Below are 26,689 nucleotides of genomic sequence, written 5' to 3' on the forward strand. Positions count from 1 at the left end.
TCACTTTTTGGCCAAAAGGGCAAGTCTGTCACTCAGTCAGAAGGACAGACGGCCAGACATGATGCGCTCTGCCACAAAATATTCCGCAAAGTCAACAGCGGCAACACAAAATGAGGTCAACCATGAAAATTGCACCGGCGGCAGCAATTTCTCATTTTGAGTTTAGCAGGCTGCTCTGGCAACAAGAGCAACAAAAACCAAAGTGCTTCATACGGAAAAAAAGAAAGAATTTCGCGATGCGGTCCACTGAGTGCTGTTGTTGCTGTTGCTGCCTTTGATGTTGCTGCTGTTGCTGTTGCTGCTGTTGCTGTTGCTGCTGTTGCTGTTGCTGCTGTTGCTGCTGCTGCTGTTGCTGTTGCTGCTTGTTCCTGCGGTCGATCAGTTGCTGTTGCTGCATGTTTTTGGTGTAGCTGCTGCTGGTGTCATGTCGTTCATCAGCGTAACAATTTTTATTGCTGTTCGGACCGCAACTTTGTTGTCGATAAAATTTTAATTCGCTTTGGCTTACATTTTTTTGTTCGGTCCCTTTATGCGATTTCAATTTGGGTTTTGGTAAAAGAGAGCAGACAGAAAGAGCAGTTGAAAATATGCCACCTTAATAAAGTAAACGGAAAAAGGATTAAGATGTAATAAAGTTATTAACAGAAATATTTTTTCAGTTGTATTCACAAGAGTGTTTTGAAAATATTTATGATTTTTATACCTATCTAATAATTTAGGTGTTATATTTATCAGAAATTTTAAGAGCATTTCCCATTCGTTGGCACTTAATATTCCCCAGTTTTATGCATGCATCCTTCGACCGCCCTGCGCCAAATTGATTTATAGCGTTCAAACACGTTTCGCCCCAAAAAAAATGGCAACCACAAGAGGGGACACTCAAAGAACTGAAGACTGTACAGCAATCACGTCCCCAATTATAAACACAACTAATTGCCCCGGCAAATGTGGCTTGAAAGCGTTGCGAAATCTTAATAACATGGCATACAAATTTTGTGCTAAATTGTCAACATTAGCAGTGGGAGGGAGCCATCCCAGATGCAACAACAGCAGCAGCAACACTTGACACAGCAACAACTTTTGACACCGGTGCAACAATGTAAGACATATCCCGTCGCCGATTCTATGGGGCACATTTATCATGGCTACCGTTTTTAGCGCTGCACGCTTTTGACCTGCTGCACAACAGCAACGCGCGTGCCACCAGCAACAGCAGCAGCAACACCAGCAGCAGCAAACTCTGGCAGCAGCAACACAATGGCAACACGAAACCCTCCAAGAGTTGAACTTGCTCAGTGATCTTTGATCTTATCTTGGCCAACAAGCGCAGGTAAAAGTGTTATACTGCAGATAAGTGCACTAAGAAAAATAGTCATTGTTTAGTATTAAAAAATATATAAAATAGGGCTTAGCTTTTTTATTTTAAAATTAAAGTTGTATACCTAGGAAATAAATAAATTACCCAATTGTCCTTAAAGTATTTAAGAGCATTACAGATATATTTTAAAGCCCAAGTTCAGCTAACTCTTATGTAGATATTGTGGAATCTTTAAAAACATATAAATATATACATATATATATCTTGCCGTTTTTTAATTATTTTTAATTTACAAAACAATATACTACATGCTTAAAATAGCTATTTTTGAAAAATTTATTTTAGAGTACTTAGACTAGAAAGATGATCTCTAAGATCAACTTGACCCTATTTGGAATTCTGTGCTTTTAGAAGTCTTTATAAATTCCTTCCCTTCTTTTTTCGCTCCCTCTGCAACTGATTAATTGAAATTTCACATTTTTCAAGCTCTTCGCAGTGTCCATTAATCGTTTCCCGTTCTCCAGACATCTTTTGATGCATAATTTGGGCACGCCCCAAACATGTTGCAAGTGCCACTTTTGGGCTGTTCTCGTTTTCCCCCCTCCCCCCGGCTTAACCCTTTGCTTGCCACATTTGTTGACGCTGTTTAATGCGTTTTTAAAGTGCACGAGCCCCGCCCACGGGGCGTATGAAACGTTTGCAGCTATGCAGTGCCGGCAATTAGCCAGCGAATGTCATAAATGAACCACCAGCACCACCAGGGCCACTCTCAGCTGTCAAAAACTACGCCAACTAATGACAGTGCGATTGGAACTGGAATTGGTATGGGATTGGGATTGGGAATGGGAATTGAAATGGGTCTTGGATGGGAAAACGGAAAGCGGAAAACGAGCCATGGGATTGGACTCTGGGGGATTGAAGCTGGGCAAGATGTAAGCCAAGCGAGGCAATTACACATGCAAATTGCCGGGCACAAACCTCAAAACTGGAGTCTCGCCGCGAACTGAGCACCATAAATCAGCTGTCATTGCCAGATCTCAGTTTGTCTATAAGCACACGTCAAATTGCACTCGTGGCGGGGAAATGGTAACTGCGGGGGAACTTCATTAGCAGTAGAATCCACACAAAAAACGAGCGATCATTAGCATTTTTGGATAATTAACAGTTTAGCTTGAAGCCCACATTCTTGAAAGCTGTGATGGAAATGAACTACAACTATTTGGTAAGAAAAGGCAAACAAATTTATGCTCAAAAAAAAAGAATTGGGGATAAAAACATATATTTGTAAATTAATCTACCAAAGGTTTGTTGTTCTTTTCTCTAAAAAACATGATAAATAAATGCAAAAATGTAATATAGTATTACTACAGTACCTTCTAAAGGTACGATCAATATATAAACTTGGTTGTGGGGGTGTAAACAAAATTTTTGAGTAGAAATCCAACATTTTAAACAACATACATACAGCCGAGGATCTATGGGGATCTACCCCACATATTACCGCACATGGGCTATTTCTAGCTTTTATAATAGCAAGTTTAGATTTTTTATAACCCGAAATGTTGGAAAAGTTGTTGATTTCTCCATCTCTCTCTCTCTCTCTCTCTTTCTGAATTGATAGAATTTAGACCTAGTTTTTCCTAACTAATTTAACATTATTACTTTTCATAACCTTAAAGTATACACCGAAATAGCTATTTTTCAGATCGAACTAGTTCTAGACCCTTATTTCCCTCTCATTGTTAACCTTCTCCCCCAACAACTGGTTCGCCACCTCCTCCACACCTGGCCGCCCCCTTTTCCCTAGAGCCAAAAACCACATCTTGGCAACACACACAGAACTTCATCTGGAATTGCAGCTAGACCAGCGACATGTTGCTGGTGTCGCCCAGCAGCAGCAATTGCTGCTGACGTCGACGCGACGACAAAAAACACGCTGCCAAGTGATGCGGCGCACAGCAGCAGCAGCAACAGTAGCAACTGGCGACTTGTGGCGCGCTAAACCGCGTGGCAGCAGCAGCAGCAACAGCAATAGCAACAGCAGCAACATCACCAGCAGCAACATCAGCACCTAGAACCGAGCTTCGTATTCGGGTTCGGCTGCTGCTCGTGAGTTCTTCTGAAGATGTGGTTGCTGCTGACTTAGGAAGAACCACAATTCAAATCCCCCCTCCTTCTAAATAAAGAAAACCCCGTTTGCACTCGTTAAAGTGCCAACATGTCCAGTTGCTTATCAGTCAACTCACTTTTTTCCGCTTGTCATAAATTATGAGAACTGTTGCAGTTTTATGGCCGCCTTTTGTTTACACAGCAGGCAACATCGGCAAACACCCACACGCACACACTCGCAGCCACACTCATTCGCACTCACACATGTACACGGGGAAAATATACCGCCAAAATTCCTGAATTAATTGGGTGTTCTTCAAATAAACATTTATTTCAATTCAAGGAAGTTCCGTTCTGCATAATATACATGGTATACACTGATATGCAGATATTATATCTTCATTGGTTTTTCATTTGTGCAAGTTAAAATGTTGTGTACATTTGCATTTAAGTTAAATGATACTATAAAGCTTTCATTTTCCTATAACTCTTGGAACAAGTTTATAAAACAATTTGACAAGTTTATAAAACCATTTGATCTGATAAATTGGTTTCAAAATTAAGTTATAAATAGATCCAATTCAAATTTTGTATCTAGACACTACCTTATAAGAAGATTACAATTAAAACGAAATATTTAATATATATTTATATATTTTCAGACCTTTTAAAAAAACTATGTTCTAAAACTATATTCTCACTGTCCTATGCCGTATAACCAATTTCTTATATATTATATTATTACTATATTATATCTTATTATATATATTATATCTCTGCCCTTTTTTAGAGATTCAAATTAGGATTTCTAGAAGTTTCTCTCAGTGCTCGAATATTTAGTGCCCATACGGAAGACTCACGTGGTCGCGACGATAACTCATCCAAGTCACGCCGTCTGTGGCGTTCTCCGGATCGGATCGTTCCGCTTGCTTGGTCCCTAGAGTTCATCTAACAGCGGGAGGAGCATTTTCCAAAACCGCCCAGCACTTCCTGCCAATCCCTGTGGCAAGGTCCCCACTCCTCTGAGCCCCCTTTTAGAAGCCCCATCTCCACCCACCGCTTTGCAAATTATTTGCGAAATGCAGCAACGCACGCTAGAAATGAGCTCGTTTGAAATCCAAACATTTTCACTTACCTCACCTCTTTTCCGCGGATTTTCCACCGTTTTTCCCCTTTTAAAAACCCCCCTCAACTCACTTATTCATTGGTGCGTGTTGGCAAATGCCAAACATTTTTAGATGCGACTGCCAACTGAAGCTTGTAAATACTTTGGAGTTGTGCAAAAGTGGAGAAAAGATTTGCTGCCATCTCCGTTTGTATTCGCGGTATTCACTGTTGTTGCTGCTGTTGCTCTTCCCGAGTATTTGCTGTATGCGTCTTTTGCTAGCTGCGATTGGCATTTTAACGGCAATGGGGCTGAGTTCGAGAAACAGAAGAAAAGGGGAGTTTCCGAGTGGGAAATGCGAGAGGAAAACATTTTTAATGCATTTTTAATTAATTTTTTGCCGCGTCAATGGGCTAAAGGGCGAAAATGGGGGGCGTGGTGGGTGGCAAGAGACAAAGTTGCCACTTTAGTTAACAGTTAAAAGCCGGAACTTTTACTACAGTGATTTTTCTTATCTCGGGAAAAAAGCAAAAGAAACTTTATTTCCTTTTAAGTACATATTAAATTAAGACTTTAAAATCGTCCTGTTTAATCGCTCAATAAAAACGTCCTACCGATTGAAGAAAAAACTTCAAAGTTCAAGAGCATCCTCTTTAGCACCAGAAATCTCTTGCTAATACCCACCTCTTCATTTGAGTACCCAATTACTAACCATCAGTTAGTAATTCAAACTCATCTTGGCCCGCTTTAAGTGCAACTTTACCGCAAACACGGAATGGCGTGGCAATAAGATGTTTGCCAAGAAGCAATCAAAGCCATCAATTAATTAGTCGACCAGCCATACGAATTTGAAAAAAATAGTGGAAATTATCAATTACAGGCGGCTCCCAGAAGTGGGCATTAAAAATTATTATGCTTAGGGCCGTAAAAAGTGGTTCTTAGTCTTATCATAAAAGATAACAAACCGCTGGCAAGTCCAAATGTGGAAGCTGGAAAGTCGAACCCAGTTGGAACTCACTTGCGATCCACAAACAATGTCCGTGTGGAATGGAAGGAAACTGGTTGCTGCTGCCGGCGTCGCTGTTGCTGCTGTCGCTGGTGTTGCTAGTGTTGCTGGTGTGTCTGTTGCTGCTGCTGCTGCCAGCTGAATGCCTGGCCTGGCCTATTGAATGTGCATCAAAATTTATGTGGCCTTTTTTAGTCGTTTGCGTTGACTCAGCGGAAGCGAACGTCGTCGTCGGAGGAGCAGCAGCAACATCGCAGCAATATCGCGCCTACAGCAGCAACATTCGTCGTGTGTTGCCAGTTTCGGTTGAAAATTGCAAATACAAAGAGACAGGTTGCCAGGCGGATTAAAGTTGCAGCCCATTTCGTAACAGTTGAAAAGTGTGTGTGCATAATTTAAGCCATTGCGAAACAAGTGTTGACGAAAAAAATAAATAATCAAAGAAACCAGCAACATTTGTGTGTGTGCCCCAATATATACGTAAATTAATTGATTTATATCAGTGACCTTTGGAAGTGAACTGCACACCTGTTGCTTTATACACACAAGGAGCGGGATGTTAGCCTGAGCAGTATTACTTATAAGGTAATTAGGTAATTATGCAACCATTTAAAAAAAATACCCATTATTTTTCTGTTTCCAACTTTATTTTTAATCTGCTGAATCAGAATAAACGAATCGGATATTTTATAAGAGCGTATTATTGCTTCATTGTGAAATTACTGGGTTTTCTATCCGTTATGGTTATAAAGACATTATAGTTTATTGCATTCTTTCTTTAAATGATACGCAATACTCTCCGTATTAATCTAACTTTGTTTTCCTAAAGGAAATGTTATTTGTTCGTTAATGTTTTATTAGTTTTGTTCTTTGTTTTTGAGCAGAGTTTCTTCTTACAGGTAGAACTCCAGATAGTTTAATTTCTGTTCATTGTATATGTAATGGGAATTAAACTGAAAATCCTACTTCATGAAAGTCCACCTTTCTAGTTCCGATTTAAGTCACTTACTTGCCTGAAAGGTATTATTTTTAAGATAATTAAATAATTATGCAATCATCTCAATCTAAGCGTACAAGTTAGCTGTTCAAAATTAATCAAGTTCGTGGGCAGGCATAAATATGCAAATTAAATTGAGGAAGCCGGAGATTGTTACACTTTGTTGGTCAGCTGAGGCTGAAGGAGAACAAGTTCTGCGGTTGTCGCTTTTCCATGTTCTTTCCTTTGCCCTGAGAAGCGTGAGAATATTCACTGGGCATTAATTAGCCAGAGTAATCAACATAAAGCCATCGGTTGTGGGATTTCTTTGCGAGTGGAGTGGCTAGCATGTGATTGTGGGCCAACTAATTGCTGGCGATCGCAAAGGAAATAAACACGCTATTTCTCGAGACTGTGGGTGAGTTTCGCCAAACTCTAGGAAACCCATAGAACCAGGTGTGTGCCTTAAAATACTTGGGAACGGCATAAATCACACCCCTGCTCCTTTGGCCGCATCCTGGCCATGTTTGCACAGCGTGCCATTAAACACAGACCCACTCCATAGACTCATTAAGGTTTTAATTTACAAGTTTAACTCGAGATTTAAACACCGAGATTTATATGCGTGCCGCGAGAGGCAATAATCAACGGCAACAACTCGCAATCACGTACGGCAACAAACGAACCCACCAGCAACATCGCAACAGCAACAGCAACACAGGCAACACCAGCAATGTCCACCTACGCAGATTGCTTAAACAAACCCTCAATGAGGATGAGGAGGCCCGTGTCGGAATTGTGTCGGTCGGTAATCGAATATGCAACTCATGGGGGGAAACCTTAACTTTGAGACAAAACATGACAACAGCAACAACAAGCTGCAACAGCAACACAAAGAACAGCAACAAAGATGAAGATTTGCGCAAACAAACAGACATTAAAATCATTTAGTCGGGGAAGAAGGATGTTCGGTCTAAAGAAACATAGAATTGAACAGGGACGAACTTTGAGATACACTTGTGGGGAAATCATGAAATTGCTGAGATTATGGATCTAGAAAGTGTCTGGTTAGAAATGCTTACTAGAAAGAAAATGGAAACCATAAAAGTAATGACTGATTAAGAATTTTTTAGCAAAGAAAACACCAGAGTTAAAAAAATATTTTTATAGGGATTAACTTGAATAATTTAAACATTTTTTAAAATCCAAAAAAGTTTATTGTTTTAAAAGGCCACTATATAAATGTTCTTTTTTTCTAAAATACTTTGAAATTAGCTTTGGTAATTGAATTTTATTATTACGTTTTCGGTCCTTTTAAAACCTTTTATAAAAGGTTGTTACCCCTCGTAAGGGTAGAAAATAAACCAAAATTACAACGTTGATTAAGCTCGCCCCAAATGGGCTTTGGCTGTAGCCTGACCTAGACAACAGCAACATCGGCAGAGGCGGCAGCAACAGCAGCAGCATCTGCAGCACGCACCTGCAACCTGCAACAGCCGCCAATCATTCGAGGATGCGGATGCAACGACGACAGCAACTCTCGGGTTGACTAGAGCAACACGTGCATGTGATTTGGAAGACAAAAACCGTTCTAATTTCTCAACTGTCAGCTGAGAGAGGTCTCCACTTGTCCCCCGGCAACCAGCAACTAGCAACCAGCAACTAGCAACGAGCAACTTGCAACCCCAACTCGTTAGCTGTTGCCATAGCAATTATGCAGCTGGGCCTCACAAAAGAAGGTCGACATTGCTGTTACTGTTGCTGTTCCGGCTCTTTGGCTCTGGCTCATGTCTTCATTTTGGACTTTTTGCAGCAACTACACATGTTGCTGGCGTGCTCGAGCAGCAGCAGCAACGCTTTTTGTTTGTTTGTTTGCATTGGCCAGCACTTTTGGCCTTTGGCGCTGGGATGTTAACCCTAAACCTGGCTGCTTTTATTAAGCCACCGCGACCAAGTCACTTGCACTGCACCAGCGCACACTCATAAAAAAAATCTAAATGTTTTCTCAAAATCAAGAAAAATATTTCTTGAATTTTTGCCAAGGGCGAATAAGTTTTAATCTTAGCTTGAAGAAATTAAATTTTTTGTTTTAATAGTGATTTCTTTCTTGCTTTAAAAAAATAAATTAAATTTTTCTAATTTCACGAAAAATTGGTTCTTGAATTATTTCAAGAAGAATTCGTTCTTGAAATTTTTTTTACTGAAAGCACACTTTTCAACTGATTCAAAGAGTAGACGATTCAAATGGGAGATTATATATTATAGTATATTATTTTTATTAGTGCACCACCAACCACCGCACCGCCAACAGAACAACTGCAATCTAGGCGCTTTTTTAATAGTTTTTAGCTGCAAACACGTTTTTGCTCGGGCCCTCTGGTGTTGACGTCGCCTTTGGTTTTCCATCGTTTACCTCCGCTTTTCTCTACCTCTCCCTCCACCACTAATTTGCACCGCTTTAATTTTTCCTTTTTATTTGCAACACTTGTCGTTTAAATGCAGCAGGAGCAGCAGAATCAGCAGCGGCGGCAAAGTGTGGCCAATAAATTAAGCGGAGCCAAAAAAAGAGACACACCGAGCAGAAATATCATCAAAAGCCCAGGCTGCTGGGGGAAATTATCTATGTGTGGCTGACTGCCAGAGGTTCTCAGACCGAAAGACTCTTGGGCCCCAAGATCCAGCTCCCCAGTCTCCGCAGACTCGGTTCCGTGCACAATCGCAACAAATGGCATTTTTATTGATATTTCGCTCGGTTCGCTTGGCAGCCGCATGTTGAAATATGCGCGCCACCTGTTGATTTTGTTTTTCGATTGCAGGAGGAGTAGGTGAACCTACAGCCATACCCTCCTCTATATATATATATATTTATATAGTATACTGAAGGATCGGTGGCTGGCGGGGCTGCTCGTGATTTGCGCTGCAAATTAAAAGCGAGGGCGATGCATATAAATAGCAATTTGGACAGGCGAATTAAGGTAAACGACTGCAGCAACAACAAATCTCGCAAATACCAACGATGGAGGTGGAAAAAAAGAACTCGGATCGCCGAGTTGTCTTGTCACATAATGGAGTGGAATTATATCAACGGCGTGACTTTAATTTTCAACAAATTAAACAGAGGTGGGCAGGAATGCCGAGCCAACGGCTGGCAATCAAGTACCTCAAACAGAAGAATAATTTAGGATAGGTAGTTAAGCAAAAGAAGGGAAAAAAACACAAATATTTAAATATGCACTCAGAAAAAAGCGTATCTTTAACTTAAGCGCTATTTATACCTGATTCGGATAGTAGTTTTTGGTCTTGTTTTAGGAATAAATATGCTGCGCGTTCTTGAATCAAGAATAAATCGTTCTGAAATCCCAAATCATCCGTAAAGGTCCTTTAAGAAGAACAATAGCCTTGGATTTTTTTCTGAGTACATATTTTTGGTAAGGTATGCTAGAAACAAATATTCCAAAACTTATTGAAATACCAATACTTATGTAGCATTTTCTATAAAACTCTCTTTAGCCCAAGCACCCATAAAAAGGTCCAAATTATTCCCCTCCAAAATGTAAAGTACTTCCCTGAATTCCCCTTTAAAATACCCTCTTTAAAACTCGAGTGAACCATCAAAGCGTGACTGCAACCTTCGAAAACTGTAAACTTTTAACTAACGAAACTCGCAGCTAAGTAAATTCCAAGTTTATCAGCTGCTGCTTGCCCACTCGAAAGTAACTTTATCAGACGGCCTGCATCCAATTAAAGGTTTTTCCTAGTATTTAGTGGATTGCATTTTCGTTTGCTCTAATAAGATAAGCCGAGGAACTGCAACTCCAGTCTCCAATAAACTCGTGGCTATTGACAGAGCGATGACGACAGGTAGAGATCTAGATAAAGCGACCGATAAGCAGCAAATTTGACAGCCATAAAGCAAATAACAACCGACCGGCGGACAGGTAGAAGATATAGCGCAGTGGGAACCTAAATTACACTGCACCGGGGGAGAGGGCTATGAAAATTAATGAAACCAGTTTGGAGCATTTTTTATTGTTCGCCTGTCGTTTAATTAAAAGACAATCAAAGTCGGGACCGCAGCTGGGTAGCCGGATTGCTTGGAACAAAGGCGAAATGGAAACGAATATCCAGCGGATGCCAAGAGTTCATCAAAATCAGGAGCAACATCAAAACCGGCAAGATACCAACTGCAGGCAATCGTGATCCCCAGATTTCCAGATTCCCGTCTCCCTCAGATCCCCAATCCTCACCCTTCGGTTCCCCAAATTCAACGGAAGACAGAACCTGCTCGGGGGATTCTTTATCGACATGTTTATGCGTTTCGTTTGCCCCCGAGAACGAGAAGTCCGACAAATGTATAAATATTTACACGAAATATTTACGATTAGGAGGGCCTGGCAGCGGGGTAACCGCAATATCGCCGCCTCTTAATGAAATGCTAACGATATTCATTGGAAAAATCACAAGCGTAACGAGCCCGGGAGGAAAAACCGCAGATGCCAGCCCAGAACCAGAGTTAACAATTTCAGTTTTCAGTTTTCGTAGCCCGCTGTTGCAACAAAAGGAAAATTATGTAAATGCTGGGAAATTGTTTCGGCCTCAACCCGGCAATTTTCACTGAGCATTTTCGGCAAATCAATTTCAATTGCCTGGCCATTGGCCGGAGGCGTTTTGCAACCGAACCACTGGATGGACGGGCGTGGCAGGCCATGGCTTATAATAATAATTGAATAAATTGAAGCTGCAATTGAATCGAGGCCAGGCTGGCAACCTGCTGCTGGTCAGGTGTAAGTTGGCCAAGTGGAAGCGCTTCGGTTTCGGTTTCCGTAATGAAAATGCCACTTTGTTGCTGGCAGCAGCCTGCGGTTATTGCCAGGCTATAAGCTATAAATGTAAGCCGGCCCAAAATGCATTTCGGTTCAGCTTTAAGCCAAAGACGAGGAGATTCCGATCCCCATCCTATATATAATTAAAGCAAATGTGTTTTATGATTGGTCCCGAATCAGGGTTAAGTACCCGGGCTCATTTGCATGCCGAGCAATTCAGCCATTCAGCAATCCTGCAATTATCCCATCGCCAGTCGATGGCGACCACACAGCGCATCTCGCAGCTCATCACCGGCATCATCCCATTCCGAACCTCATGGCCACCGACGTAATAACTGTAACTCCTCATCAAAATAATGTAATTATCCAAATTGTTTTCCTTGAAATTTGTTTACATCATTTCTGTAGTTCCTTGAGCGAGTGGGCAAAAAAGAAGAAGCAAGGCAGCAAAAACGAGCAGGAAATTCCCAAGTTCCCTATATCGACACATAACATACTCTTTTTTGGGGTTAATAAATTTTTCATAATTATTTCTATAATCATTATCATCAGAAAAGCGATTAAAAGCCTGACTATGTTTAGTATAGATATATTTACCTTAAGGCTCCCTTCTTTTATAAAACTAACCATTCTATATAGTAATTAGGCGATCAACACATTGTATTATATTCTTTATGTTGTATATTCTTTATGCGATCAACACATTGTATTATATTCTTCATGTGACTTGCTTTTCCAACCAGATAAAGACTATCTAATAATTGTAAATTGTAAAATATAATGATTAGGTTAATATTCATAGATGGATTAATAGCTTAATTTGATAGAATGTAGATAGTCTAAAATTTACATTTTACCTTTGAAATCTTAACAGAACCTGATAAAAATGGTTAAAACTTCTCAAGAAGCTTTATTAATTTAAGAAATTAGAAATTCTTCACTATGATATATGATATGATAAATAACTTAAATGATAAAGTATAAGGGATAAACAGTAGACTCTAGGAATTTATGAAGCCTCTAATTTTTCTGAATATGCAGCAACTTTTCTTTAGGGTATTTTACGAAATTTCCTCTCCAGCATGCAAAGCAAAGCGGTTCCCGTTAAGGGCCACTTGAAGAGGGGCTAACACACACTGGGAACCATAAGCCAACACACACGCATTAGATGCTGCAGAGGAGCAGAAGCTACTGCCTTTTTACATGGGCTTCTGCTGCTGCAGCCTTGCACTTTTCCAAACCGACGCTTCAGAAACAATTTCATTATAGCGCCAGCAGCAACATTATCATCATGCAACTCCACTCCCAACACATCATATGCATCCAGAAAACTCGTACCCCTTCTCCAATCCCCATCACGTGTGGCATAATCTTCATTATCATTAAAGCAGAGCACGGGAAAGCACTGCTGCTAAACTGTTTAACGTTTTCCCCTTTTTAAGCATTTTTTTATCCCGAAGCTTCCGCTTTTGCTTTTTATCCCTTTTCTGGGCTAAGTACTTGGCAGGATCTGAATATATGTGCATATATGTTTGCCATAATCCGCTTGGGTAGTTGCATTTTAATTGCATTCCACGCTTTGGTTTATTTCTCTGGCGCGATAAAAAACTTTACTCTTTACACTTTTTTTTTACCAGCTTGGGTTAAACACCTCAAGCTGTCACTGAAAAGTGGCATTTCACGCTGCGTGGAAAATTGAGCCGGAAAAGCTCTTAACTTTCAAGTGCAACTGAAGTATTTGCCGCCGTTTCGAAGAGATCCAATCGATTGAACCTCTTAGGGATCCATTTTCCCATCACTTGGCGGTCCAATTGCTTTGAACAATTTTCGGACGCCACTTTGGGGACTAGCATTTCCCATTTTCCACGAAGACTTTTCCATTCAGAATTTCCCCCCAGCCCCTTTGGAGCGCCGCTAAATTGCCCGCTGTCAGCGTCGAGCGGCATGTCAACAACAATAATAATTGTAATAACCAACCCGGCGACGAGTATGAGCCATATATACATGGCCGACTATTAAGGCCATGTTCTGCTGGCAACAGGCTGACAGGCCAAGTTAGCAGAGGGTCGCGGATCCCAAGGTGGGGCAGGTGGGGCAGGTGGGGCGGATGGGGCAGGTGAGGCAATCAAGGCACAAAACTTTGCTGCCAACGATTTACTTTGCGAATCGTCGTGTGGGGCGCCGTTGGCCGTGGACTCGTCTCGGTTTAAACTGGATATTGTCCGCCAAGAATAGAGCCCAAAAGTGGGAAGAACATCTCGAGGGCGGGATGTGTGGGGGTGTTGTACGAACTGCAGGGTCATAAAAAGCCAGCTTGGTTGCCAGACTGACGGAATATTAAACAGGGAAACTCTGGGTTAAAGTTTATTCGGCAAACATTTTACAACTACAGATGTTGGGGAAAAAAAGGAAATTTTTAAGATGCTGAAAAACTGATTTATGGGTTTTTTCGTGTTTAACTCATTACCGAAATATTTCCATCTATCAAAATTTTTAATGAATCTATGTTCAGCTTTAAATATCTGAGTTCCTTACTCACATGTTGTCATGCTTATGTAAAGCACCTCATAAAGTTATTTTCGTCATTTACGTAATAATAGTTCAGGAGGAAAAACAAATACCAGTATAAGAAAAATATATTTGAATGGAAGAGTTATGTTCCTACTACCTTTTTTAATAAAGAGAGTTTGACAAGTTAAATATTAGATGAGGAATACTACTAATTTACCTATATACCATCAAGATCCTAATCACATCCTCTCTCCTTTAGTATGTCTTATTCAATATGAAATTTCCTTTGGATACCGAATCAGTGATCCTGAAATTTGCTTCCACTTAACCCACTTAAGTGCGATCAATCCGGCCAGGCAATATGCGCAGCGAGAATGAAAAGATATAGTACCAGGCGCAATCGACCGAAAATTGCCCGACTTGATTAGCAATTCCAATTAGAAGTTTTCTCATTTCTGACAGGCTGAGCGACAGGCATGGAATTCTCCAACCCCCCTTCCCCTCAGCCCCTGGCTATCCTGGCAGCCAATCATCATTATGATGTTCATCTGGCATGCACAATAAAAATAAACAGATCATAAATAATATATGAATTCAATTCATATCTAAAAGGATTTGCGGTTAAGACGCCGCCACGCACAAATATGGCGAGGAAAACGAGTTTTCTTTGTAGAATAAGGAGGGTCTTAAGAGGGGGCTTAGAGAATCCAGCCGAAGAGATCGCGTAGATGCAACCAAAAAAAACAAAAAAAAAAACCTGAAGAAAAGAAAACAAGAAAAACACGTAGAGCGGCGAGGTGAACTCACTTTTTACCCCCTTGTAACGTCTGCCGGCAATTTTCCAATGCCGGTTGTGAAATTTCTGGCCGGGCTGCGAATGTTTCATGGCCAAGTTAACAGGCGCTCAGAGTCGAGAGCAGTCAGTCGTAGCGATCTAGCCGAGCTGAAAGAAGGAAAAAAAATGGTAGACCGGAATGAAAACCATCATTAAGCTGTGTTTGCGGCAACATGCAACATGCAACTAGCAACCAGCCAGCAGCCAGCAGCAACCACTGAAGTTCAAGTTCAAGCCAGGCAACAACGAGTTATTGTTTCTCGACAAGATTCTTTCCACTTATTACACAAGTCATCAGTCGTCGTCGTCATTTTCATTCCCATCCTGGTACCCGTCATCATCTGGGCTGTCATCTTTGACATTAGCCGGGATCTTGGTTATATCCCTCTTAGCTCTCAGCTCTCTTAGCTCTTAACTCTTTTCGCCCCGTCTTAACGGTCCAAATTGCAGAAGGCGTTGCCGCATCATTATCAACTGATTGTGTGCACTGAGCACCGGCTACCGTATCCTGTTCTTTCCCGGGACCCAATTCCATCTCACCGGAAAGCGACGCGGCATTCCAAAAAAAAATGGTAAAAAAGAATCCAGGGATCCAGGGAAGACCCCCTCTTGACGGCACTAATTGTTAATTAATGGAATGCAGGCGTGCCTTGAGCCTGCCCCTGGCATTTTGGTTTTTCGACTCGTCTGGAAATTATTGCCACACTTTGTCGGGGCTGCAAGTCATGTTTGGGGTTCAGATAACATAATTCCAGACTATCTGAGTCCAGAAGGGAGAGTAAGGGGTTTTAAGAACACACCAAAAATATAATAATTGAATACAGAAAGATATCCCGAACAGGAAGATTACTGCTCACTAAAATCAACAAAAAACAAAAGGTTTGGGACCGTAATAATCAATTAAATCAGTTATGTTCTGGTCCTAGTAATATCTTCTTGGTCTACAAGCACAGGTTTTTAAAACAAGGGAAATACAATGACTACCATTTTTGTAAAGCTCAAAAGTAGTTCTGCAAATACCCAGAACAATTTAAAAAGTCATCTGTGGAACCTTTTCCCCCCGGCCACCTATTGATACAGCTCTACTTAACTTTACGTAGGCACTCCGGAAGGAGAACAAAGAATCCCGAAATGCAGCCAAACATATTTCATTTTCACAGTCAACGAGGTAAAAGTTTTTCAATCTCTCTGGAAAATGCATCACCTTTCCTCCGCCCAACTCAGGTTACATAGTCTGTGGCAAACTGTGTCATCAGACTGGCATAACTTTTATTGAACTGTCACCTGGGGGGAGTTATAACTATCTTTCAGTCTCTCTCTCTCTCTCTATATATGTAGGTACATATAGTTCAGGGAGTGCGGAGGAGTCAAAGGTTGGGAAACCCAAAGGTGACAAGTGCCGAGTCAAATGCCGCAGACATTTGTATAAATTATTACAGTCGCCCCATGGCGGCGTTCAAAGCATTTCTCGATATGCATTTATGATTGCATGTGGCATTTGCATGACGTTGCCACGCCCTCTTTCGCCTTTCACCCGCCCCACCTCCTTTCACTTGTTGAACAGCTGACTTTGTCTTATTCGGCGGGATTCAGTTTCCTTGGGCTCCCATGAGTCGGAATCGGAATTGAAGTCGGACTTTGAGCGGAGGATGGTTTTTCTCCCGTGGCTTTTTGGTATTTGCACGACACAATCATTAAATAGCCATGGCCAAGTGCTGACAACCACAAGTACGGCAAAAACAAAAACAACAAATTACAAGCTCACATTGTCAGAGTTGCACTTTAGGCGACATAAATTTTATGTACGTCGCCATGACAGAGCAAACAAAAAAATACGGCAAAAAGCGGATCGTTTTGGGATGTACATAGCTCTAATACCCTTTCAAAACTCATACTCTTTTAAATTTCTATGGCTATGAAATACCAATAATTCTGGTTCCAGTACATGTGTCTGTTATTTATGTTATATCATTTTCATTTTATCATCTAATGGTATTATATAAATCACATTAAATAGCCATTATAATAATCAATTCACAATCCCCACACTAAAAATATTAATATTTGTTAAATAGTTGTTAACGTTCCTAAGACTTAACTGTTCCCAACTAGCCTTAGTTAGGGTATAAAAAGAAGACTGAATTCAGTCCAAAAGTAGCAGCAACAACAACATCGGCAGCCAGGAGGTGTCAATGTACAATTGCGGCAACAACAACAATGGCATTGGCTACAAGGAGCTGGCACAACAAAACAAAGAACCCATTGTTGTTGTTGTGCTTTTTGTTGCTGTTGGTGTTGCCGCTGATGTTGCTGTTGCACATGCCAAATGCGGACAGAGACACGACGCCAAGGAGCCCGCTGCCGGGACACCAAGCTCCTCAGGCCTCTAAACACTCAGAAAAAAACAAATGAACAAAAAATTGTACATTGTTAAAAAGTTAGACAACTATTAAAGTACTTCCTTTTTTACTTACTTGCTTTTAAACATATGGTATAAAATATGATCTGTATGATCTTAAGTCAACTAAAGTATCTTAGGATTGGAAGAAGTATTACATCGCCTCAAGTATCATCTCGAAGTTTCCTCTAGCCCCGCTTATATCTTTAAATTAACCATCAAATTGAAAAATCTCAATATAAGTTCCAGTGCATCAGATAAGTCCTCCCTTCCTTTAAGCGGCTACAAAGCATTTCTCACTGTTCTATTGACACACGCAACGCTCGTCTTGGAATGTTGCCGCCGTTGTCGCCATCGCTGCGGCTTGTGTAATTACGCGAGTCGCATTAGCACAACAAATCGACCCCACAGAGCTGCATTTAATTAGTGGCTCAGCTACGTGGACAACGACGACGATGGCAAAATGGCAAACATGTCAGGCGAAATTGTTGGCATAATTCATAATTGAACTGCATTCGTGGCCGCCACACGCTCTCACATCCTCAGCCGCATCTTTGGTATCTTTGCCAATTTGGAAGGCCCAACTCCGCTGGCTTTGATGGCTACATAAATTTTGTGATAGGATGTGGCGCCCAACGTGGGGCCGTGCTTAGTGTTTGTCGTGCCTGGTATGCCATGTACCGCAGCCCCTCTTTCCTCGGCTTCCTGCTCTTTAAACTGCCGATTTAATACTCTATCTGAAGGGGGTATATGTAAATTTCATCTAGGAGCGGAAGTTGGGTGTTTACTTTTGCATAAGGTTTAATTTATATGGTAGAAGAACTACATTCATCAAGTGGCGAACTACCCATTATTTAAATAAGTAAGCTAATCCTTATAGATTAATGTAAGAGTATCTTAAACTTCAAATCCCCTTGGCAGATTTTCCTACTGCCATCGTTAAGAGTCTTTTAAATATTGTAGCCTCCTGTGCACTGGGCGCACCTACAACATTTGAGGTTGTATAAGCGGCAGTACCGTTATTTCTCGCTCTTTAGAGTTGTTAGCCGAGTATTCCATTACCACAATTCACATGTCGGCCCAAAAGACCACCCAGGTTATTGTTTCCGCGACTGTATCTGTATCTGCAAATGTATCTGCGACTGTGTTTTCGCCGGGTTCAAAGACTGTTGACATTCGTGGGTTATTGTTATTGCGATTGTTGCGGCAACCACATCCGTTTTAGTTGCATGTTGCCATTGCAGGCCATTGATTGACGTAAGCGCTTTAAAGACTTTGTCAAACGGGGTCCATAAAGAACCGACTCCGCTGTTTGGCTCTGGAGTGCAATTTGCCAAAGGGATTGGGTTCTGTACCGAAAAATATGAACAAGCCAAATGGGAAACTGAGGATGGAGAAACAGCCCAAGCGGCAGACATGAGACACCAACACTTCATATGACAATCAAACTTTGTCTGCAGGAAGCCAAGGGGGAACAAAAAAACTATTCCGAACGATTTAACAATGAATTCTGCAGCAAAATCTCCATGAAAATAGATACAAGCGGAGCGACAGACAGACGGGAGGAAGAAATAATGGTGGGAAGTGGCATATAACCATAATATCAATTTCAATAAACTAACAAGCGAAATGTGCGAGATGTGAGCGGAAGCGGACTAACACAGTCCGGAGTACATAGGAACTTATGGAGCGCACAGAGGATGTGGATATGAAGGTTGTCATATGGCGGCAGACACAGGGACAGGTGCCATAAAAGTAAATTTCAATTCCCAGAGAGCGAAAGAATAACAGAGTGAAGCGAAGTATATTGAAAAGATTGGGGATATGAAAACAACTTGGCAATAAGAGATGCCAAAACTGCAACCAAAAGGTGTCCAAATGTTTACCAGATGATTGCCAAGTAGATAAAAATCCCTCAGGGGTCTTTTTATAGAAATCGAACTCTTTTAAAAATGGTTTTAAATGGATACCTTAAGGTACAACGCCTTATCTATTTGTAAATAAAACTTCCAAGCAGTTTAACTTTAACTTTGGTAGCTTTTCCCAAAAAGAGCAACTAGAATAAACTTCCCCTGAAGTTGTTTTTTTCAGGAATGCTCTATGCAGTTCCAGTTTTCTTGAATGGATAAAAAACCCCTTGCTTACCACTAACAAACAGCAATAAAATCCCAACTTTTTGGTGAAATTTATTGAGCAAAACTTTAACTTGAATCGAGACAAAGCCAAAAACACAGAACTTAGTCTGTATTTTTGTCTTCTTCGCAACGGAGTAAGTAACTTCCCCGTTGAAAGACGCACAAGAGTGTGCTATGCAAAATGTTGTCACTCTGCAGTTTGCAGATATTTGTAGCTTATTATCCTTGTAGCTACAACATGTGGATGCGTTTGCTGTATGACAAGTCAAATTAACATGTGCGACACAATCCTCACTCACTTTCTCCCCCATCCAAAGGGAATCCGAGTTGCAGTTCTTGTTGTCATTTGACACTTTGCAAAACTCTGCTCGAGGTGCCGGCAAATGTCAGCACATTTGCGACTCCTCATCCTTGGCCAAATTAATGCCCGGCCAGCATGGCGTATGCTTGTTAAATGCAGAGCAGCATCACAGAGCATCCAAGAACATCTCAACAACTGTCGACATCTTCGCCTCCAGCTGCATCTTTTCTTACACCACCACCCAGTGATTTTCCACCCTTTTTTTGCATCCCCTTTGGTGTTGCCAGCTCCTTTGTTGCACAATCGCCATTGTTCATTGTTTAAAAGTGGGTAAAGTGGTGCAGCACAGGCTGGAGAATAATAAAAACTGATGCAAGACGAGACCTTCGGGGCAAAGTTAAGGCCTCCTTTGGTCCATTCTTCTTCCTTTGCTCCGATTCAACCTTAACCCACATTCGGTTTCAATTATCAGGCACTCCAGTGGAAACCGGAAAAACCACTGCCGAAAGAGCTTTAAAAATTAATATGCTGAAAATCTTAAAACAATTTGCAAACTAATAGCAAAAGGCTTAAAATCGCATTAAAAGTTTCCCTCAAGAACTATCGGCACAGGCCACAGGCACCCAAACAAGCATATATAGTTTTATATGCTGAGAGATTCAATAAGCAGCAAGTTGTGGGCACAAAGTTTGCAGTCAGAAAGGCTTAAAGCCTTTCGAAAGTGGCAGCAGCTTAAAGCCAAAACTTTTTGCTCGAGGCGAAAAATGTTGCACTGGAAGAATAAGTCAAGAAATCATCAACGATGCCATTAGCATAGAGTCCAGAAGTGACCGAAGTTCTTGCCCTTAAGAGGGGGTTCTTGGAAAAAGTTTGCTGGTTTTTTCAAAAGGGTTGCTGCAACTTTTAACAAGCTCTTTACAGTTTGGTAGCCTTACGCAGAATATAAGCAGTACATAAAAAAACGAATACATCTTTTTTTTTAATCCAAAATCTGAGGTGGTTCGAAAATCTGCAAATTTCATATGCTAAAAATGGAACTTTACGTAATATTAAAGTGGGCTCAAACTTCTCCTTTAATTCCATTTGTTGCAGATGCATTGAAAATTCCAGGAATTGGAAAACCTTATAGAAGACAAACCCATTATTAATGACCATGCAGGATATACGCCTACGCCTGGAACCACAGCACAGTACGGCCACGTTTATATCCTCCTCATCTGCCTCCTCGTCCTCATCCCAAACAGCTGAGACCACGCTGATTGAGACAGCTGAGGATTCGCCAGCCAGGTGAGCACAAAGAAAAGACTCCCCTAATCTCCAACTCCAAGTTTCCTTCTCCGTAATCCTTGGGCTCATTTGTTAACCGCAGTGAAGCAGCTGTTGGAGCAGTGACAACGACATCGCCGCAGCATTATTTCCATCATCATCATCCGCCGACGCATCCGCATCCGCAGCCACAGCCCCGCCAGCAGCCACATCCGCATAGCCACTCGCATCCGCATTCGCACCTCCAGCGTCGGCCGGTGGAGCAGTTGCATCTACTGCACAGCCACCACGATGTCCAGGAGCTGTCTGGGCAGGAGCATCCACATCCGCACTCCAGCTCCAGCTCCCACCCACATCCGCATCCGCACCATCTGCGCTCGCCCAGCTCCGAGGAGGATAATTCGCCCACTGAAATGAATAATTGCCGTCGTTTGGTGGATAAGCCGCCGCTGGTAAGTCCCGCGAGGGTTCACTGTAAAAAAAGGGACCCCTTTCTTGAGTATATATAAACAAGCTTTCAGAAGGGTAGCCATTATATGTGCGGATATGTGCGGATATAATATTTATTTTTTATTTCGTTTAATAGAAAATTGAAGAGGTTCATAGTGAGAGGGCTTAAATAAAGTGAAAAAGAAATTAAACGTGGAATTATATGTAAAAACATTTTCAAACAACCGACTTCCCATGAACTTTTAATGGTTAAAGATTGTTTTTATAAAAATATAATTAAATTAATTGTGATTTTATAAAAAACAAAAGCTTACGAATACTTTCTGATACTTGATAATTTTTGAAAATCGGTTCCAAATGATAAGTTACTTAAATGTTATTTAAAACTACGCACAGGTATCAATATTTTTAATAAGGACCTTATTCGTTATCACAGCATAAGCTTTAGTGTATATATCTGTAATTCTTTTTATGGTAAGCTCCTTTTCCCCTCTCCCTACTTTACCAATTCTGCTGGTTAATATTAACTATTAGCCAAGGTATTGCAGAAAAAAGCGGATGAAGCTGAGGCAGTCGAGGGAGCAATCATTTTTTGCCTTTGCCAGCTTCCTTTGTAGCCTATTTCTCATTGCTTGCAAATTACTTTACACAGAGCATAAATCTGCTTACGCTGATGATTTGCCAGGAAACAAGGGGGGATCCAAAAGGCATTACCTATTGGAGCATCGGGCTGGAATGCACTTAATGCCAAAGAAATGCCAACCAGCGGCAGAAAAGGAAAACTTCAAATCGAGACAATATCAACAAAATTCGAGAAATGAGGAAATTGCAAAAAATGAGTGGAAATCTTTTGGCTGGGGATTAAGTGTAATTCAGTAATGCACTTGATGTTGCCTAACGCAGGGGGTCTTTTGCCATTTTGTATTTTAAATTTTCAGCTTGACTCAGCTTAAAGCACTCGGCTAAAATTACGCTGCTTGAATCGAACTCAGAAGCAATTGTATCTGGAGTACGTACTCCACTGGGAAAGTGTTTTTGCCACTAAACCTGCAGCCGAAAAAGAGTTCATTAAATTAATTTGCACAAATGCAAATTTTCGAGTTACGGCACTTTGGCACGCGCCACTAGCAAAGGTGTAGTGCACACAACTAAAATGGAACAAAAATGGAAGGACACTGAGAAAAATATCCTAGAATATTAAAAAAATAAAAAAAATCACCAATCTTTTATGTCCTTATAAAGAAATTATATCAAAAACTTTTGTCAAAAGATAGAGCTCTAAAAACCACAATTCTCTTTAATAAAAGATCTGAAAATGGAAATATACGTACACTTTTTGTTTTAGAAAACCAATGTAAACCTAAGTAAGGCAAAAAAATAGCTTCTATTTAATCAAAGACAACTTCACATCTAACATAATTCTAAATTCTTCCTAATATACCATTAAGTATCGTGTACAAATAGGTACCACATCAGTTAACTTCTGAACTTTGGCATTTAAATTAACTGGAACTTGATTGCAGTCTATAATCCTTAAGTGAAACACAGTTAGCTTCACAAACTAATTACATTCTTCTGTTGGCAGCAACTCAAACCAAATCCCCATTACCATTTATAACTTCTTCCTACTTAAACAATTTTATGGCAGCGCGTTAAATGCTTCACATTTTCCTGTAGTGCAGTTTGAAGTTGGTAAATGGAAAATGGAAAAGGGGAGTCCTGGCGGATGGCAGGCAAATGCCGTTAACTTACTGACTTTATGACACATAAATCGCAGCAACAGCGCCAAATGCATCCGACAGCCAGTTGCCGTTGTCACGTGTTTTTAGGCCTAGGGAATGGAATCCTTGCCAAAAGGACAATGGGCCAACTTTTCCTCGGCGCCGCACGAAAGTAGGCAACGTGAAAAGTTTTCCACAGATAACAAGGCAAGGAAAATGCGAGAAAATCAAATGGCAGAAGGAGAACTGATGCTGTGAATGCGGCTTAGACACGTCTATTGTGCCATTGTCTGGGAAAAATACCTTGGAAAATTCCCTTACCACCCAACCACTCCCTTGCTGCATTCTTTATAGCCCGGATTTGTCTGGCAGTTGGAAGTTCTGGTCCTTCGGGCTGCATTGCATAATGCGTGGGGTGTTCTGGGTCTGGGCTCCCTTCCGATGCCATTAGCATAATGGGGGCATTAGGTTGGCACGATGCTCTGATTGCATACTTAACGACAGCCAAGTGCCGCCAATGTGCCAATTTAATTAGCTGCAATTGAAAAAAAAAGAACGACAGCCTGAATCGACGCAGAAATCCTCAATGCCGGCCAAGTAAATCGCCTTTCATCTCCATAAAATCAACATAATTATCGCAAATTACGAGGAAATAACCAAGTCCAATTTACGTTTAGGCTGCTAATTACGCAACGCAATGGGAAACAATTTAAAGCTGCAAAAAGGAGGACCAAACCCAAAGGCAGTATCAGCCAACATCGGAAACTTTCCATTCAGGCTCCAACTCATTTCAAAGTAATTTGCCGCAAAAGCCAGCGGCTGGCGGGTGGGCGTAGTGTGGCCCAAAGGGGGCGTGGCAAACACTGTTTAACATTTTATTGGTAACCAAAAATTTTACACATCAATCTCGGTTGTTTTTGAGGAGGGGGATGGGTTGGTTTAAAAGTGGTAAAACACCAAGTGGGAGGTATGTACGTTGTTGTGGTTCTGACTGTGAGAGCTAAAGTGTGTTTGATGTTTGTTGGATTTTATGGGGAGGTGAGATGGAGATGTGCCATTGGGGGAGGGGCCACAAATCCCTGAACGAATGCACACCTGCCCCCGATTCTGGTCGGACAACAGTAGTCCCGAATTCGCCATTATAGCAATGCAAAAACTTTGCCAAATTGGCAGAGAACATGCAACATGCAAAATGTATAGTACGACTAGCAGTTGCCTCACTGAAAGATAATTGATAGGCTAGTCCTCACAATTAGCTATTACAACATTTCTATAAAACTGAATATCTCGAAAATTCGATGAGGGAGGCATTACTTAGTTTAAAAGAAGTTATAAATTATCACAATTAAACATAACTATAAGCTTAATAAAATAAGAGTTTTAGATTATTTAAATTTTAAAATTATTTCCCTGACTAAACCGCCTTGCTATTTCTCTCTGTGCATTGCAATCCGTTCGCAGGTGAAGCGCCTGACCATGGGTATCGGCCTCTTGCGTGGCACCGAGGACAGTCGTCCCCTGGTGCACAGCACCTGCGGCTCCTCCCTGACCTCCGGTTCCGGGTGCGGGTCCACTCAGACCATCTCCGACGGCTATGTGAACGAGGCCATCTGTGAGCCGGACAAGTACGTGGCCAGCAAGTTCGGCGACTCCTGCCGCCAATCACTCTCCGCTTTGGAGAGTGCCACCCAGCGATTGCAGGTGGAGCTGCCCGCCAGCAACAAGAAGTATCTAAGGGAGACTTGCAGTGGTAGGTGCTTCATTTCTTAATTAGCAACATTTTAAATTTGGTTTGGATGAGAAATTGTTAATGTTATAATGAAATTTCACTCATATTGGTATTCTTAAACATCATAATTATAAATGTAATATTAATTTTTGTACAGCCAACTCCAGTCCGAAATTGTTTTCTGCCCACGGTTCCCTGCGCCTGGATAATCTCAGCCTTTCGGAACAGCAGGAGCTGAAGGGGGCCGCCTGGTTCCAGGCCGGTATTCCCCGGGAAATCTCGCTGGAGGTCCTATCCCGACAGAATCCAGGTGCGTTTCTGGTGCGCCAGAGCAGCACTAAGCCCGGCTGTTTCGCCCTGTCCCTTCGAGTGCCGCCCCCATCGCCAAGGGTTGCACACTATCTGATCCTGAGGACGCAAAGGGGGTACAAGATTAAGGTGAATAATAATATTATATTATTTATATTACTTAATAAAAATGTTTAATATTACTCGATTCATTAATCAGTTTATTGAGAAGATTGGAAAATGTTAACAGGGCCTAAAAACAAAGCTGTGATTCAAAAAACACTTTAAGATTAAAACTATAACCTCGTTTTTGTTAAACATATAACCAGAAAATAGGTCTGTCTAATACAATAGGTCTATATAATATCTAGGGAATATTATTTTATTTCAGTTTAATGATGATTAAATAAAAATCCATCTGATCAGTGATTACTATATCCCTATTTAATTTGCTTTCCATTTCAGGGTTTCACGAAGGAGTTCAGCTCCCTGAAGGCGCTCATCACTCACCACTCGGTCATGCCAGAGCTTCTGCCCGTGCCGCTGACCCTGCCACGCCCCCCTAACACCCGATCGCAGCGGTCACAGGCCGCCTACGGGGGCGGTAGCGGGAACGGAGGAGCGGACTTCGAGATGTACGGCTCGCTGAATGACTTTCGCAAAATGATGGCCGATTTGAATGTGTGACCGCTGGGCGCACTTAATTAATTAAGTAATTATGTCACGTTGATTGAATTAAGCTGCCCGGCTTGTCGCATTGTCCGGGTCGAGACAGGATAACAATCTGTTTAATTTGCGTAATTGGCTGTGCTGACGACGGTTGACGTGGCTACCGATAAATAGGGTCCATGTCCATGTGTATTCTGCCCGGCGTTGGGCCATCTGTAGGACCTGTCCGGCCGCCAGGTGCTACAAAAAGTGCACAAATTTTTATTAAAATTTATAATAAAATCAGCTACGTGGGCGGCTACGATGGTGGTGGCTGTGGTTGCAATGGGCCGTGTGCATACACAAATATATGGAATACGCTCAAATCATTTTTGCGAAACTGATTAAAAAAGTGGAAAAAACATGCAATATGTATACGCAAACAGACATCAAGTGATTATTATTTTTCGCGTTTTTAACATTTTTATTTGTTTTGTATGGTTTTTGCTGAGTGGCAGGTGCATCAGACAGACATCTGAATGGGGCAGTCGGATTAAATGTTAATTTTTGGGCGGGGAAATCAAGGTGGGGCTGCCGGGATTTGGAGTGCTGCTGCGGGATGGGTACAATGTATTCTTTTTGCGGTCCATTTGATGTACCATTAATGCAGACAACTAGCTAGATAGTGTAGATGAACTAAATAAATAATCAATTATACTGTAACTCTATGTATTTTGTGTAATAAAATAAATGGAAAATACTTTCAAAATTTCTTTGCTTTTGTCTTACTTTAATGAAAATGTAAAAATATAATATTTCTAACGCAATGAGCCCCGCAAAGGGTCTTCCAACGAGCCTCGCCATGATCTTCCGAGAATCCTTTTCATGTCCGATTTTTCCGTATTTCCAATGGTTTCCAATATGGGTGCCCCAAACTGCACTTCTAGACTCCATAACTTGAGTTATTAAATCCCGATTTTTACGTGGGATACCTCTATGAATTTATGGTTGAATTATCTTATACTCTACATTAAAATCCTTCTTTTAAACGAGGGTCCAAATTTTAACAC

At 41.3% G+C, this 26,689-nt stretch overlaps 1 protein-coding gene across 1 annotated transcript; it reads left to right on the forward strand.

Moving 5' to 3' along the window:
* The first annotated feature begins 5,721 nt into the window (after nt 1-5,721).
* Egfrap (EGFR adaptor protein) lies at nt 5,722-26,379 on the forward strand. Its single transcript, XM_036816094.3, has 6 exons — nt 5,722-6,123; nt 20,610-20,804; nt 20,887-21,235; nt 24,416-24,704; nt 24,841-25,121; nt 25,437-26,379. The coding sequence occupies exons 2-6, from the start codon at nt 20,665-20,667 to the stop codon at nt 25,656-25,658; spliced, it is 1,281 nt and encodes a 426-aa protein (XP_036671989.3). The 5' UTR covers nt 5,722-6,123; nt 20,610-20,664; the 3' UTR covers nt 25,659-26,379.
* The last annotated feature ends 310 nt before the right edge of the window (nt 26,380-26,689 follow it).

The sequence above is a fragment of the Drosophila suzukii genome, chromosome 3 (assembly GCF_043229965.1).
Source record: "Drosophila suzukii chromosome 3, CBGP_Dsuzu_IsoJpt1.0, whole genome shotgun sequence".
In the NCBI taxonomy this organism is placed as follows: domain Eukaryota; kingdom Metazoa; phylum Arthropoda; class Insecta; order Diptera; family Drosophilidae; genus Drosophila; species Drosophila suzukii.

What these genes read in the sequence shown, in the direction of transcription:
- Egfrap (XM_036816094.3), top strand. Translation starts at nt 20,665, where the DNA reads ATGACCATGCAGGATATACGCCTACGCCTGGAACCACAGCACAGTACG. An exon ending in GCTGAGGATTCGCCAGCCAG is followed by an intron (nt 20,805 to 20,886) that starts GTGAGCACAAAG and finishes TGTTAACCGCAG; the next exon opens with TGAAGCAGCTGTTGGAGCAG. An exon ending in AAAGGGGGTACAAGATTAAG is followed by an intron (nt 25,122 to 25,436) that starts GTGAATAATAAT and finishes TTTCCATTTCAG; the next exon opens with GGTTTCACGAAGGAGTTCAG.